The sequence below is a fragment of the Crocuta crocuta genome, unplaced genomic scaffold (assembly GCF_008692635.1).
Source record: "Crocuta crocuta isolate KB4526 unplaced genomic scaffold, BGI_CrCroc_1.0 scaffold186, whole genome shotgun sequence".
Taxonomy (NCBI): Eukaryota; Metazoa; Chordata; class Mammalia; order Carnivora; family Hyaenidae; genus Crocuta; species Crocuta crocuta.
In genome coordinates, this window is record NW_027551569.1 from 8,186,013 (window position 1) to 8,202,885 (window position 16,873).

At 53.4% G+C, this 16,873-nt stretch overlaps 1 protein-coding gene across 1 annotated transcript in view; it reads right to left on the reverse strand.

Annotated features, from left to right (window-relative positions):
• Window positions 1-9,409, reverse strand: part of PAPLN (papilin, proteoglycan like sulfated glycoprotein) — a 35,459-nt gene extending 26,050 nt beyond the window's left edge. The window contains exons 1-7 of the mRNA XM_077750787.1: window positions 9,336-9,409; window positions 6,987-7,046; window positions 4,538-4,653; window positions 3,686-3,746; window positions 3,391-3,493; window positions 1,191-1,321; window positions 320-443 (exon numbers count right to left, since the gene is read on the reverse strand). Of these exons, the coding sequence (XP_077606913.1) occupies window positions 320-443; window positions 1,191-1,321; window positions 3,391-3,493; window positions 3,686-3,746; window positions 4,538-4,653; window positions 6,987-7,040 (589 nt within the window). The 5' untranslated portion in view covers window positions 7,041-7,046; window positions 9,336-9,409. The remainder of the gene's footprint in view (window positions 1-319; window positions 444-1,190; window positions 1,322-3,390; window positions 3,494-3,685; window positions 3,747-4,537; window positions 4,654-6,986; window positions 7,047-9,335) is intronic.
• Between the last annotated feature and the right edge of the window lie 7,464 nt (window positions 9,410-16,873).

The following is a 16,873-nucleotide window of genomic DNA, read 5'->3' on the forward strand; positions in this document are numbered from 1 at the left end:
CAGCCGGGGACGGTGGGGGAGGGTCCAGGAGGGGCCTCCGGCTGGCGGCACCATGGGATCACACTGGCTTAGTGGGCAGGGCTCCTTACTATCCTGAGACCACGGGCCCAAGCGAAAGGCTGTGGCCTCCACCCCGAGGCAGGGCCTCCGGCCTTTTAGGTCTGACCTGAGTGCCAGACTGGACCTTCTCAGGGCCATGAGGGTGATGCGGATGGTAGGAGACAGGCAAGGCGGAGACAGGCAAGGCAGGGACAGGTGAGGCAGGGACAGGCAACACACCCTCGTCTCCATGGCCTGTGGGCCCCCAGAAAACCCCCACCTCTGCTGAGGTCATTGGCATCAAAGGTGCCTGTGACGGGGTAGCAGGTGGTGCCATCACCCCCACACTGCAGACACTTGTCCTCCTCCTTTGATGAGTCTAGGTTGTGGTCACAGCCGACGACCTAATGGGCAGAGATGAGGAGGAAATGAAAGAGACCAGAGGGAGTCACAGATCAACCAGGATCCAAACGCTGGTGGCTGGTCCGATCAGGGAAGGATGGGAAGTACTCGTCAGCCATCGAGGCTGAGTAAGATTGGAACCAGCCTGTGGCTGACCACCTACCTCTTCCGCCAGCCCAGCACCCATCTCCCCTCCTCTAGCAACAACACATTTCCCACAGTTTGGACAGAGCCCCCAACAGTGAATGTGGGCAAATCAGTAGGTTCTACGTCTTGCTCAAAGAGAGTGGTTCATGGGAAGCCCTGAGCCAAGATGAGTCAGAGGCAGCCCCAGGTCACTGGAACTCCTGGGAAGAGGGCACCCTTTCCAGCCAGAGCTTGGAGCCGCTGGTGGCCGTGCACACACCTCACATTTCCAGCAGTCTCATCAGGCACCTGCAGTCAACCAGCCCATCCCTCGATGGTTATTTTCCCCCCTTTGTCAATTTTAGTTGCGTTTCTGTGACTTGCCACTCAGAGGGTTGCTCTTATCATGGCACTCGAGTTCTTGAAGAGCAAAGGTGAGAAGGTCATAGAGCATCTACGATGCAAAGACACCTTAGAAGCTGGTCATGGGAAGACATCAAGCTCATGAGAGCCACTGGCCCTGCTAGTGTGGGGCAGGGGGACATCCTGCAATAAGCCCAAGGCCAGGATGGGCAGCAGCGGGGAGGGGGAGCAGGTGGGAGATGGGCAGGGGCTCAACTCACCCGGCAACTGCCCTCCACGCACACATCCCGTTTGCCAGGCTCACAAGGTGTCCCATCCACGACAGCCTCCCTGTGCTTGTAGTAGAAGTTCTCCCCCTTGGGAATGCAGTTCAGTTCACACTTGTTCAGGGCTGAGCAGGCAAAGGGGAAAGCTGAGATCCCGAGCAAGCATCAAGTACTACCCCGGAAACAGGGAAGCATGGGCAGAGGCCAGAAGCACACAAATGGTGGCAGAGAAAGAAAGCTCTCAAAGCGGCTCCCCCAGCAGCTCAGAATCCCACCCCACCCCCAGGGAGAAGGGATGGCCACAGAACTGTTACATCCCTGGGGATCAAGCTGAAGAAAAACCCCAAGGTAAGGAAAAAGGCAGCTGCTTGAAGAGGTCTACCCCATCCTTATAGACAAGCCCATGTGTTAACAATCAGCTGTTCTAAGTAAATTATTCATAGAATACTGTGCATGTTGACTACTCTATAAAGAATTACAAATGGGGCACCAGGATGGCTCAGTCAGTTTCGGCTCAGGTGATGATCTCACAGGTTCGTGGGTTCGAGCCCCTTGTCGGGCTCTGTGCCGACAGCCCGCTCAGAGCCTGGAGCCTGTTTCCAATTCTGTGTCTCCCTCTCTCTCTGACCCTCCCCTGCTCATACCATCTCTCTCTCAGAAGTAAATAAAACTTTAAAAAAATTAAAAAGAATTATGAAGACTATGTGGTAATTACGAGGATGCTTATACCACACAATGCAAAATGGTGCTATGTAATAACTATAAATGTGTAAACGTAGATATAGAAAAAATAATGTGAAAAATGCTAAAATGGAATGCTAGACCAAGCCTGTGAAACAACAAAGAAGGCATCCCTTGAATGACCCTTTCTAACCTTTCCTCTGTGTTCCAATTTTTTTTTCTTTTTAAGAAATTTTTTAAACTTTTTTTATTTGAGGGGCTCAGAGCCTGGGGCCTGCTTCGGATTCTGTGTCTCCCTCTCTCTCTGCCCCTCCCCTACTTGTGCTCTGTATTGGTCTCCTAAAAATAAATAAATGTAAAAAAACTTTTTTTAAACGTTTATTTGAGAGAGACAGAGGAGACAGAGAATCCTAAGCAGACTCCATGCTGTCAGCTCAGACCCCACTGCAGGGCTCCAACCCACAAACCCCGAGATCACAACCTGAGCTGAAATGAAGAGTTGGACGCTTAACCCACTGAGCCACCCAGGTGCCCCTCTACTTTTCTATGATATGGATATATTTAAATTACTCAGGCAGAGCAAAGAATGCCAACAGGCTCCCCTGGGGCCACTCCTCTAGCCAAGACCCTCTTCCCCATCCCTTGGCACACACAAGATATAAATGTTCATGGATTCAGAATCCAGAGTGTCATACTTTTCAGGAGTCATTAGCAATGAGCAGTGAACACTAACACTCAGCAGGATTAGCCTAAGGAATCTTATGACTCCTTTACAATGTTTCAATTACGTACCTGTGTGTTTTTTTGATTTTTAATGTTTATTTATTATTGAGAGAGAGAGACAAAGCATGAGCATGGGAGGGGCAGAGAGAGGGGGAGACGCAGAATCTCCCTCTCTGCTCTGTCAGCACAGAGCTCCATGCGGAGCTCGAACTCATAAACCGCGAGATCATGACCGGAGCTGAAGTCAGAAGCTTAACCGACTGAGCACTCAGGCCTGGCCCCTGTACGTGTGTTTTTTTCTGAAACTGTATTTCTCTAAAAATTAATCACTCTCCTCAAAGCTATTCCGAGCGAGCCCTTGGGCGCCAGAGATCCTGGGTAAATGGATTCGTGCCACACCAAGGCCCTTGCGGCCCCAGCGCAGTTTCCCCAACGCCCCGAGGCTTCTGCGCACCGCGAGGAATACTTCCGGAGCAGGCCAAACAAAGCCAGGCTCAAAATAGCAAGGACGTGGCCTAGTGGCTTCGCTTGAAAAAGCAGAGATGACGAAAAGGATGGAGAGACCTCCAAGGGCCGCCGGCTGGTGCGTTGCGGTGGGCACGTGCTGGGAGAACGGTGACCCCGTGGGGTGTTTTTTGTTTTTTTTTAAATGTGCTTGACAGAGCATCTACAGTACGGTAGTAAAATCGTGTAACAGAAAATCAGTGTCCAGAAGGGTTCCCAAACAGGTGGGGCGCAGCACAGAGCAGGGCAGGGTGCAGCAGCAGGGGCGCGGGGGACGGCCACTTACCCCCGTAGTAGGGCAGCCACTTGTAACGCTTTCCCTGGAAGTCCTGGCCATCGAACTGGGAGCACTGCTCCGCCCGGAAGTCCCTGGCCCCGGCGGGGCAGCTCTGCGGGGGGCCAGGGAGGAAGGGAGGGGGCCGGTGGGCGNTGCTCTAGGGGAGGCCGTCATTTGGGGTATGGGGTGAACAAGGGGCTCCCGCAGCCCAGGATGCGCACCGGCGAGAGGACGCCCCCAGGACTGGGAAGTCAGCCGGGTAGGGGGTCCCAGAAGCTGGCGCCCCCACTCCTGGGGCCTTTACCTCAGTGCGGCAAGAGCGGTGGCTCCGGACAGGGCCCACGCAGATGGAGCCTCCATCTCTCCTGAGGAGGAGAGCACCGGGAAGGCCGGACCCCGCCAACCAACACCCTCTCCTCCTCCCGGGGCTCCCCCGCAGGCGGAGGAGGGACGTCCGCGCGCACACGCACGGTTCCCCAGGTAGTGATGAGCTCCGAGCTTATACTTGGAAGAAGCTGGACTCAGTAGTCTATTCTGAACTGTCTCTAAGTCGGGGCTACTCTGCCTCTTAAAGCAAATTTCCAAAGACTCAAATTCTGCCTTTGTAGATAAAATAAGATGTAAAACGCACATCTGGAAAGGCTATTCTGCCATTTAAGGAGTATAGGTTTATAAGGTGCTTAAAATAATAGCTCATATAATAACTCATGTCTCTTCGTCTTCACACAAGGTTCTCAGGAATAGGAAAGTAACCCACCGACAGGAAAAGGGTCACCCCCTTGTTCTGTGCCCCACCCGCCACAGCACCTATCAGGGTGCAGGGCACATGAGTGCTTGATCCCTCACTTATTACAGTGGGAGACACGTATACTTAAATAGGCTGCAGGTGGAGAAAACGCACAGGTTAGCAATTGTTGACGATCGTTCACTAATTCACCAATTTACTGCACCTGCCGAGTGAAGCGCTGGGAACGACTTAGGCGTGTGAGGCAGGTGTGTCTAGTTCCCCTGAAATAAGGCTGATTGTGGGACTCAGAGTGAAAGTACGTGGGGAATGACTTCATTCCAAATATTCCACCAATGCTGTCCCAGAACAAGCCTATTGCTCGGTACCAGCGGACTCCCTGACCAGCCTGGCCCCGGCCAGCCTCCCTACCTCTGGGAGTAGCAGGGGCGCTCCCGGAAGCTGATGCCCCCTCCGCAGGTCCTGCTGCAGGGGCTCCAGCTGCCCCAGGGACCCCAGGGGTCACTCTGCCGCCTCACCTTGGGAGCCTGGAGGAAAAGACACGCTGAGGAGTGTGAGTCACTCAGAGCCCCCCCACAAGGGCACTGGGGCTCCCCGGAGGGCCCCTGCCTAAACACATTCCCATTTCTCACCTTGGGAGCCAAGCCCTTCAAGGACTCCGGGCACCCCAAACATTCATTTACAGAATCCGCCAGCTTTCCCCATAAGGGGTCAGGAGCCTTACACACACGCCCTGGCCCCTTGAGACCAGCACCCACGAAGCAGACATCCACTTGCCGGGCAGGCGGGAGGGAGGGACCAAGCCTGCCAGATCTTAGAGCCGGGCTATCTACCCCTCCTCACCGTCTCCCCGAGGAAAGAAAACACATTTGGCTTCAGCCACGGGCAGCACAGGCACGTTTTGTTTCTCTATAATTACTCAAGCCATGAGCTGATGGTGTGGAGCCAGGATAAGCGGGTCCAGCCCACCCTCCCACTGGCCTGTCTTCACCTGCTCCTGCTCTCAGTACCCAGCCTCTCTGCCTCTGACTCTCCTCTCCCAGGGCAACGTGGGCACCCCCTTTCCTGCTGCGCTCTTTCCAGGGCTGTGCTGTGCAGGGGCGGGTGTGAGAGAAGGTGTGAGTGGGTGGAAATGGAGGCAGAGGAAACCACCCCTGACCAACCTGGGGTTGACAGGCGGCGACGGGGCGTGGTGGCCAGGGTGCATATCCGCTTTACTCCTCCCTAACCCCTGTCAGCACTGAGAAGGGCCAAGAAGCACCTGGGGACCCCATGGTGGCTGTGCCCTCAGTGGGGCCAGAAACAGGAGGCAGCTGAGCTGGGGGCGTGCAGTGGAGGGGCAGAGGAGAGTTCTAGGCCCCACCTGAGCTCACACGGTGTGGGTAGGAGGAGGCAGGAAAAGGTTACTCAGGTGTTCCTAAGGCAGAAGGCACCTAGTAGGACCCAGGTCGTTTTGTACACCTTGACTCAGTTCACCTGCACAATAACCCAAGGGTGGTCATTATAACCCCCCAGTTAAAGGGGATCTAAGGCCTGATGATTTGCTTACGGTCACACAATTGTTAGGGGGTGGCTCTGGGTTCCGTCCTGGAGTCTTGACATGGGCACCGTAGTCCCTAAACCTGAGAGGTGGCTTCATGCAGCCAGGCACGAGGGAAAGCCCATGCCAAGGATCTCACGGTGTGACGTTTAGGGAGCAAGGACCATGGGGTGGCCGAGGTGACTGTGGGTAGCTGGCCTCTAGCCCACCCATCTCTCTGTGGCCGGTGCCATGTGAATGGGGCTTTGGAGAAGTGCCCGCTGGCCACCATGGCCATCCACCCCTGCCTGGCCCTGCCCCCTCCATCCTCGATTCACACTCTACAGAGGCAGCATTTCCCCTCCTCCCCAAGGACTGCCCGTCTCACCTCCCCCCCACCCCAGTGAAGAGCTCTCTGGGGACAGCATGGGACCTGGCTGCTTCTGTGCCCTCCACCCTGTCAATGCCAGCAGAAGCCTGGCAGGAGCAGCGCCAGTGCCAAGCCCCGCTCTGTGGCCCCTCCCCTCCCTGGAGGTGGTGGGTCCTGCCACCTAGAAGATTTATCCTATAACCTCAAGCCCCCAGGCTTGTTCTCCAGGGAGCTTTGTTCTTTGGACCCTGATACCAAAACAGCTACTCCCATCACCAGCTGGCTCCTGTGCCCTCTAAATTTGCACTAACGCCGTATCCATGAACCCCGTGTGGCCATTTAAGTTCATTAAAATCAAATCAAAGAAAAAACTTAGTTCTTCCGCTGCACTAGCCACATTTCATGTGCTCGGTAGCCACAGAACCAAGTGTCTATCTTGCTGGACAGCACAGATTCAGAACATTTTTATCATCTCAGAAAGGTCTGTGGGCCATCCTGCCCTGGGTGCTGCCCCCAGTGAGGAGGAATGACTGGCACCCGCGAACCTCTAGGCACAGTCAGGCCGACGGGCAGACTGCAGAGGGGACGCGTCATCTAGCCTGCACCTTGGCTCCAGCCAGCACTGCCCCCTCCCCTTCCTCCCACCTTGGAAGGCTACCTAGGAGAGGCCTCGGGTGCAAGCATTAGGGTGTCCCCAGCAGCTTCTGAAGGGGGAGGGCGGTGGCAAGTTGCCTGCAAACTGCCCCCTGCAGCCCCAGCGGCCAGTTCTAGGTACCTTGACCAGACTCTTTCAAAGTCCCATCAGTTTTTGAAAGAATTTCGTTGTCGTTGTTGTTGTTGGCCCTCCCTGCAGGGACAGGGGGCCCCAAGCTGCAGGGGGGAGGCTCCTCCCGGGTCCTAAACCCTGGGGCATTCCCCACCCCCATCCCTGCTCCCAAACTGGGAGCCTGGCCAGGTAGGGATGCACTCACCGAGGACCCAGGTGCCGGGGCCAGCAGCAGGGGCACCAGAAGGAGCAGCCGCATCTCAGCCTGTGGGAGAGGCAGGGGTTAGGACCCTTCATGGGCGGGCCAGGACGCATCCCTTCCTCCCCGTTGCCCACAGGTGACCTCAGAGCCGCAGGGGGACCAGAGGGAAGGCCATGGGGCTCAGTGGCACTCACGTGGGGCAGGAAGCCTACAACTCGCTTCTAAAAGTTCAAGAGCACCTTCTTTCAGGATTCAAAGAAGAAAAGAGAGGGCAATTAACAATACTTGTTTGAGGGGCGCCTGGGTGGCTCAGTGCCTTGAGGGCTGTTCGACTCTTGGCTTCCACTCATGTCAAGATATCATGTTCGTGAGATGGAGCCCCAGGGAGGGCTCTGCGGTGACAGCACAGAGCCTGCTTGGGACTCGCTCTCTCCCCCTCTCTCTGGCTCTTCCTCTCTCCCACAATAAATATTTAAAAATACTTCTTGTTAAATGATCGCTTCCGAATCAACACAATCACCTCACTGTTTTTAATTTAGCCAGAGACTGCTTTTTAAATTTTTGTTTTGTTTTTTGAGAGAGAGAGTGAGAATGAGTCGGGGAGGGGCAGAGAGAGGAGAGCAAGAATCCCAAGCAGGCCCCGCGCTCTCAGCACATGAGCTGCATGCTACACCGACTGGGCCACCCAGGCGCCCCAAGAGATTGCTTTTTAAAAACCCGTTACACCAATTGTTTCTAAAACTTGTTAATATAGGGGCGCCTGGATGGCTCAGTCAGTGGAGCATGTGACTCTCGCTCTCAGGGTTGAGAGTTTGAGCCCCACCATTAGGTGTAGAGATTACTTAAAAATAAAATCTTAAAAAAAAATAAATACAACTTTTTAAAAAGAAATTCTCTGGGGGGCACCTTGGTGGCTCAGTCAGTTAAGTGCCCGACTTGGGCTCAGGTCACGATCTCCAGGTTTGTGAGTTCAAGCCCCGAAGAATCAGGCTCTGAGCTCAGAGCCTGCTTCTGATCCTCTGTCTCCCTTTCTCTTCTCCTCCCCCGCTCATGCTCTCTCTGTCTCTGGCTCTCAAAAATAAACATCTTTAAAAGTTGCATTAAAAAACTCTCCAAAGATGCTTTTAAAACTCATATGCTTTAAAAATGTCAATTGTAATCCTACTGTAAACCCAAGCCAGCATTTCTCTGCACNGGGTACTGCCTCCTCTCCCCACACCCCACCGCCCCGGGACACAGCTCCTGTAGAAGCAGCATGCGGGAGGGGTGGCACCAGTTGCTCTGTGAGTCCTGTTCTAGGGCTAATGACAAGATTAGTGTCAGGGCGGGATGCGTCTCTAAAGCCAACTGCCTTNAGGTACTGCCTCCTCTCCCCACACCCCACCGCCCCGGACACAGCTCCTGTAGCAGCAGCATGCGGGAGGGGTGGCACCAGTTGCTCTGTGAGTCCTGTTCTAGGGCTAATGACAAGATTAGTGTCAGGGCGGGATGCGTCTCTAAAGCCAACTGCCTTAAGAGGTGGAGGTGAGCAGAGCCAAGACAGAGACTGAAGGAAAGACAGAAGACTTGACTTATAATTGCTACCAGGTTCTACTACCACTGCTACAATTACACTAGATCAAGACGCACATATGCAATCCCAGGGTCCAGAAAGCCTGGAAGGCTATTTCAATTCACTTGAGAGAAAAACACAAAGACCAGCCCTGGGTGCTGGGCACCGGACTACACCGCGGGGCTCCCCCAGCTGCCCGAGGGCAGGGCCCCCTGCACACCCAGCGGACAGTGGGGGCTCCTTTCGCGCTGTTTGCCTGAGGAACTCAGCGGTGCTGGACCAGGGCCGAAGGAAGCGGAGGCCGAGCGGGTCTGCGCCTCATCGCGGGGACTGGCCCCGCGACCCGTGCCTGGGGTCCCTGCGCGCCAGGCGCCGCATATGCGCACGAGTCCCCAGCGGATGCGGAGAGCCCCCNCAAGAATCTTCCCCGCGTCGGTCACCAGGAGGCGCCCGCGGCCCGCAGTCCCAGCCCGGGGACGTGCCCGCGACCCCTACCCGCCCGGGAACGCGCGGGCGCAGCCCCCCAGAGTGGAAAGGTGACCTTCCCACGCGAGGCGCCAGGGCCACCGGGCACGTGCTCGCCCTGGCGGCACCTCCGGGAGGGGCATGCTCGGTCTCCGGGTGCGGGAAAGGCGTCCCACCGAGGCAAGGTCTGAGGGGGCGGGCGGCGTCNGGTCTCCTCCTGGACCCCCCACTTCCTCCAGTACCGCTCTTCCTGCGGGCCAGGCGGGGCACGTTCCTGCAGCAGCCCCGGAGCGAGCCGCCCCTGTCCCCGGGTCACCAACCGTCCGTTTTCGTACCTGGGTCTCCGGGCGCGCGGGGCCCGCAGCGCCGCTCCGTCGGTGCCCGCCCTGGGAATGAGAGGTTGGCCTGGCGGCGCGGAACGCCTGCGGAGGTTGGACTTTCTCTCCCTGCCGCTGGCTGGCTTCTCCCCGCCCCATCTTCCCCCAGCCAGCCCTGCATACACCCATCCCCAATCCCAGTGGAGAGACACCCCCCCCGCCCCCGCCCTCCCGCGCTGTGACCGGTGCTGCATCCCCTTGGGTCTGGGCCAGAGCTTGGCTTGCCCTCCATTCTGTGATTATTCTCTTGGGCGGGCACCAGTCACCACCCCAGTCCCACTTCCTCTAAGCCGTCCATCTCTCTGTCATCCCCCTCCACGCCCACCTTACATACAGCACACTTCTGTGTCCAGCTGTCTGCTTGTCTTCCACCCTTGAATTCTGTACAAGCAGACCTCGCTTTATTGTGCCTCGGTTGGGTTGTTGGTTTGGGAGGGTTGAGGGTTTTTTGTTGTTGGGTGGGCTTTTTTGGTTGTTTTTTGTTTTTTGTTTGTTTTTGTTTTTTGCAATTTGCTTTATTGCACTTTATTGCATTTTTTACAAAGTGAAGGTTTGTGGCAATCCTGCCTAGCACAAGTCTGTTGGCCCCATTTTTCCAACAGTATTTGCTCACTTTATGTCATGTGTTGGTAATTCTTGCAATATTTCAAAATTTTTCATTACAATATGCTATGGTGATCAGTGATCAGTGGTTATGATGCCCTGAAAGCTCAGATGATGGTTAGCATTTTTCATCAATAAAGTCTTTTTAATTAGAAAAATTGTTTTTTGAGGGGTACCTGGCTGGCTCAGTTGGTAGAGCATGCGGCTTCTTTAAAAAAAAGTATTATTTATGTTTGTATGTATTTTGAGGAGTGGGGGGTGGGGCAGAGAGAGGAGGAGAGAGAGAGAATCCCAAGCAGGCTCTGTGCTGTCAGTGCAAAGCCCCAAGTGGGGTGGGGCTTAAACTCAAACTGTGAGATCACGACCTGAGCTGAACCCAAAAGTCAGATGCTTAACCCACTGAGCATGAGACTCGATCTCAGGGGTTGTTCGTTCGAGCCCCATGTTGGACATACAGTTCACTTTAAAAACATTAGTTTTTTAGGAGCACCTGGATGGGTCATTCGGTTAAGCATCTGACTTCAGCTCATATCATGATCTCACAGCTCATGAGTTTGGCCCCTTGTCGAGCTCTGTGCTGACAGCTCAGAGCCTGAAGCCTGCTTCAGATTCTGTGTCTTAGTCTCTCTCTGCCCTTCCCTCGCTCATGCTGTCTCTCTCTCAAAAATAAATTTAAAAACATTAAAAAATCTTTTAAATTCGTTTTTTAGACATGCTATTGCACACTTCATAGACTACAGTATAGTGAAAACCTAAGTTTTATATACCAAGAAATCTATTTGACTCACTCTTGGGATATTTGCTTTATTGCAGTGGTTTGGAGCTGCCCCTGCAGTATGTCCAAAGTATGCCTGTACTTCAGCCACAGCTAAGCTGCTCCTCACACATGCTGCTGTTTCCTACTCTCCTAGCCACTTTTCACACTGCGTAGAATGCACTCCGGAAATCCACTCTACCTTGCAAGTTCCTACTCATCAAGGCCCTGACCAAATGTCACCTCTTCTAGAAGCCTTCCCCGCACCCTAGCAGGCAGAATTGGTGCTCAGCCTGCTCCCTCAGTCTCTGTCCCTGTCTACTGTAGTTTATGGTGCATCAGCCCATGGGAACCTGGGTCTCCCCAAATCAGTGGCTAAGGATAAAGCATGCCTGCCCATCACCTGTGCCCAAGGGACTAGTTAGTATGAAACTAGGGACTCAAATGTGATACACTTCCTTTCCTTTCCTCGTGTCCTTTTTCTCAACAAAGGCACTTCTTGCCTGCCATCCCTTTTTTGAAACTGAAAATCACCTACCCCCAGGAAAATAGCATTGGCTCTGGGCCACATGGGAGGTGGGGAGGTCACAAGGAGTGTCCCCTCTCCTCATCCTCTTATACTGGGCACTGGTCATTTCTCCCCTGGCCTCCTTTGGGGCAGAGAAACACCAGTGGGAAGCTCGCCCCCTGTTCAGAGCCCCCAGCTCCTGTAGATCATCTAGGTTTTCACTGATGCTCAGGCAAAATGCTTATTAAAACATAAGCAATTTACATCTGTCCCATTTCTTACCCATCAATGAAGAAAGAAGCAGCAGCAGCAGCAGCTGTGTAGCAGGGGCCCCTGGGGACTCGTGTGAATTCTTAGGCAAAGATAAAGCTTGGCACAGAAAAGGGAGTGGAATTACCCAAAGCCTGCCTAGAAAAGGAAAATAGTTTCTTCTATTCAAGAAGCCCCACTCCCTGCCCCCATCAGCCAGGAATTTTCTGGGCTTGGTCAAAGGTCCCTTAAGTAGGAGGAAGCGGATTCTCCTGCTATGGGGGCGGGGCCCCTGAGGCACCTCCTGGTCGGCTCCTGTTTTTCCTCAATGATCCCTTCTCAGGCACCCAGGCCCATGATTTCTTAGTCCCCACCCCTGCTGCGAAGCCCATACAGAAAGTAGGGAGGCAGAGCCCACACCCAGCGCGAAAGAGCCAGGCTCCAGCAGTTAACGGGTGGGGAGGGTAGTCCCCTCCAAGCCTCAGCCTCTCTACCCCAGACGGATGTGTGAGCTCGGTGCCCAGCACGTAACCGTTCACCAAAAATTGTGTGCACAATTGGTGTACACACACACACACACACAATGGAGATTTAGAAAGAAGATTCTGGGGAAACGTGTGAGACCTTCCCTCTCGTTGTAAATTCCCCTCTGCCCTGGCCCGCCCACCTGCAGGTCTGAGAAGCCCAGGGTGCAGAAGGGGTACAGCCCTTGCAGGCAGACAGACCTAGACTGGGAACCTGTGCTGCTTCGTGTATGAACTGAGGACTAAATCATGTCTCCTCCTTAAGCCTCGACTTGCTCACCTGAGCCTCACACAGAGGGTGGTAGAGTAGGGAAGTACCTGTGCGTGGTCAGTAAAAGTTCTTTCTATCCGGTGCTCCCTCCGCCCTGTGCTGCCCCCGCCTGTTTCCTGGTTCCTTACATCTGGATCATCTCGGCAGATTGCAGATCCAGGGACACAGCCTAGAAATAAATGGCCAGATCTTTTTGTAAGGCTGGGTTAGAACGGAAACTTGTTCCAGGCTCCCAGGATGTGTGCCACTTCCAGGAAGCCTTCCCTCAATGCCTGCCTCTGTGCTCCCACTGGGCCTGGATTGCACTTTGGAACTGCTGCAGTGATACAAATGTATCACTTTCTCCCTCTAAATTGTGAACTTTGCAAGGTCAGGGATGTTTTTCCCCTCATGGTCGCCGGTACCAGAGGTTTGTGGCAGCCCTGAAGGTGTCCGTCGAGAGAGCACGGTGTAGGAAAACGGCCAAGGACAGCTTCCAGTTGCCACCTGCCAGGTCTACGTCACGTTCTGAAGTCTATTCCTGTTCCTGCTCCCACCTGCTTATCTTTGCAGCACTTCCCCCACAGATCTCTTGCACATCTAATCCCACCTGACACACAGGGTTCTTGGTTGCATTCCATAGAGAAGGACATCGTCTGAGATGATCTGGATGTAAGGAATCCAGGAAAAAGGCAGAGGCAGCACGGGGCAGAAGGAACTTTTACTGAGCACGCACTTAGTAGGAGCTTTATTGCGGCCCAGGTACTTCCCTACTCTACCACCCTCTGTGTGAGGCTCAGGTGAGCAAGTTGAGGCTTAAGAAAAGACATCGAGAGCTCGTGGAACTGACAGGAAGTCTGGAGAATCAGGCACAGACAAGGGCTGGAGTCCCCACCAATGCCATGGATCATGGCCCAGGAGCTGTTCTGGTTAGAACACTCCTGTGGGACACCGGACGCTGCCACACCACTTTCAGGTTACGCTGACCCAGATCATCCCCAGGAAACCCCTGGACGGTCCTTGTAGACGCCAGCCCCAACAGGAAGGAGCACAGCTGCACGCTGACCGCCAAGACCTAAGAAGCAAGAGTTGGCAGGTTGCCCGGATGAGAACCTGGTTCAGAGGCTGGGCCACCGCCAGCAAACAGAGGCCGCCGTCTCCCTGCAGCTCCTGGCACACGGCACTGTTGAACTGGACTTGGAGAGAACACTGCTTCTCTTCTTCCCTCTCTTGCTGATGGTTGTTAATTCATTCCGGGGACACTTGAAGGCCTCCCCTCCTAGAAGCTGCGGAGAGGCCTGTCCGGGGGCAGCAAACGCATAGCACCCAGCTCTCAGGAAGGAAAAAGCACTGTCTGGTAGCCTTTATCAACTTTCGTGGCGTGAATACTCCACGGCTGTTTTCAGGCCACCAAGGTGATGTCACTAAGCACAGAGCTGGGAAGAGATCCCAAGCTGTCCTAACATGCAGACTGTCCTGCCCGTGGAGAGGTTACATTCTAGGAGGGCACTGCATGCTGGCGCTATGTGTCAATCCAGAATAATACTGTCTTACAAACCTGAATATTAAAATATTTCCACTCTAGAGGTCACAGAACCTGTACTACAGCCCACTAGGAATCCAACAGGAAGAAGAACACTTCACACTTGAGGATTTCTCCATTTCTCTCTCTGCCTTCTCTTCCCTCCCCCTCCCATGTGTATATCCATTTACCTCGATGGAGTCCTTCGAAGTTGCGGGGTGGGGAGGGGAGCGATAAATGTCCCTTGCCAGCCTGCCCCTCAACTTGACTTTGCGTTTTCAGATCCCACACTAATCTGTTTTCCTTCCCCTCTTGCTGCCATATCCAAGTCAGGACCTTGAAACACGGAGCAAGACCACGAGAGTGAGAGTCCAAAGCTCAGTATGTCTGACAGGTGCTATTATAAGTTAAGCCACCTGACCTGTGGAGGGGAGTTTTATTCTCAAAGCTGGGACAGAAATATAGTTCCCGACCCTTCCTGCAGACACGAGGGCCATCCAGAGAGAAAACACAAATCCCGGGATGTCCTTCAGTGACATCAAGCCTGACAAAGACCCACCTCATCTGCCCCTTCCTCAATCCAGATCCTGGGACAGGGCACCAGGAGGGAGCAGAGGCCATTTGAAGACATTGGTGTTAGGGTAGCAACACAGAGGGAAGTAGAGAGCTTTCCAGAAAATCTTTCCTGATTGGCTTCCACCAAGCAGCTCCAGCCTCAGAGATCTCATCCCTTTCCTTCCACATGGGAACACACATACTCACTCCTGCACACGTGTGCGCACACACACACCTTAAGGATTGGCCTACAGTCTCCTGTGGAAGCTAACTGTATGAACTCCTGGAGACATTGAGGGAGAAGGTGTGAGGAGGCCACTTTGCCCACCCTCTGCTTCCTAAGTGGGCAGGGGCTTCAGAGCTCAGGCCCCCACAAAGGTCAGTGTGGGGGATGGGACCAGCCCACAGCATGCAGGCCTGGAGGGCCGCGCTCAACTGGGGTGGGTGTCCCTGCCTCCAGAGTAAATCTGGTGTCCCGTGGCTGAGTGGCAGTGGCCTCAGTGCCTCGAACAGTGACAGAGACAGGGCAGGTCCTCTCTCCTCTGAAGACCCCTGCACATCTGGCTGAGCAACCCCTACTCTGCCGCTGCTGTCCCCTGTGGGCTGCCAGGTAGGGCTTGGGACTGGGATCCCCACAGGCCAGCTGCCAAAGCTCTTTACATCCTTTCTTCTCGGTCTCTCTCCACCACACTCCCAGGGCCCTGCTCATCCCCTCTGCCGCTTCAGCCTCTGTATTTGGATAATTCTCAGCCTGGAAGCTGACAAGTGTCTGTGCTTTGTGCCAAAGGCCTAGAAACATTACCCAGGAAGTCAGAGCACCAGCACCTCTCAATTCAGAAACTCACCTCCCAATGCTCAAGTTAAATGAAGGGGGAAGTTCTATTAACTTTGCAGGGGGAGGGCTTCTCTAACGTCAGTAATTTGTGGGCCTGTTATCCTGACCCTGATTTTAGAGTATAATACCACTTAAAAATGCTTAGGCATAAAGCTAGGTCTAAGCTTTTTACTTTTACAGCTTTTATATAACTACAATCCTATTCTATATGTCTAGGCCCCAACTCCTTATTAGAAACTCTTGGGGCCAAATGTGTTTCAGGGTTGAGTGTTTTTCAGATTCTAGAAGTTACTAGACTTCTAGACATATGACATATTACCTCTAGTACTTTCTGGAAGCTCTCTTTAATCAAAACCAACCAACCAACCAACCAACCAAAACCAACAACAAAACTACCTGCACTTGTACCTCTGCAGCAAAACATACAAATATTCCCTTAAACAGGCTAAATTGAGACTCTAAATAGTCTCTGCCAGTTCAGGCCAGGTCTTAGTCACAAACCTAGGAGAAACCTTTTGCTTTTCAGAGCCTTTTGAATTTCTTAATTGCAAATAAGGGATTGTAGACCTGCACAAATTAAACACAACATAACTACAAATGAGGTTCACAATGTCAGCACAATGTTAATAACGGTGACAGGCCAGTGGCCTGCTGAAGTCCATCGTGGGGGAGGCCTTGAACGTGGGAGCATAGGAGATAGTGGGGGTGGAGGAGGCAGGAAGTCCATGTAGTCCACAGGCCTGGGTTGGAGTCTGGCTTTTATACTCACTGGCTGGGACATGTTAAACTTCCTGCATGGCAATTTCTTCATATTTAAAAGGAAGACAAAACAGGGTGCCTGGATGGCTCAGTGGGTTAAGGTTCCAACTTCGGCTCAGGTCATAATCTCACAGATCATGAATTTGAGCCCCACAGTGGGCTCTGTGCTGACAGCTCAGAACCAGGAGCCTGGTTCAGATTCTGTGTCTCCCTCCATCTGTGCCTGGGCTGCACTGGTGGCCAGAGTGGGAGAGGAAGTTCTTCTCAAAGTAGGGGATGTGGTCCTGGGGACACAGAAAGACACTGACAAGCACAACGCACAGATCTGGGGAACATCAACTTTAAGGTTGGGAGTGTGCTATGTTGGGGGGAGGGGTGAAATATATTTGGTGATGGTTTATGATGGGGTCGTGGTTATTTTTATATTAAAACAAACCTACAACAACATGGATGAACCCTGAGAACATTGTGCCAAGAGAAATAAGCAAGACCCAGAAAGATAAATACAGAACGGGTCCACTAATTTGAGGTCCCTAGAGCAATCTAGTTCATAGAGACAGAAAGTAGAATGGCGGTTGTCAGCGGCTACCGGGAGGGAGGGGTAGGGGGTTGCTCCTGGAGATCCATGGTGGTGATGGCTGCACATTATGAATGTCTTGAATACCACTGAACTGGAGGCGCCTGGGTGGCTCAGTCGGCTAAGTGTCTGACTTCGGCTCAGGTCATAATCTCTCAGTTCGTGGGTTCGAGCCCCGCATTGGGTTCTGTGCTGACACTTCAGAGCCTGGAGCCTGTTTCAGATTCTGTCTCCCTCTCTCTCTTCCCCTCCCCTGCTTGCACTCTACTCTTTCTCTGTCTCAAAAACAAACATTTAAAAAATTTTTTTTAATTAAAAAAATACCACTGAACTGTACACTTAAAAATGATTCAGATGGTA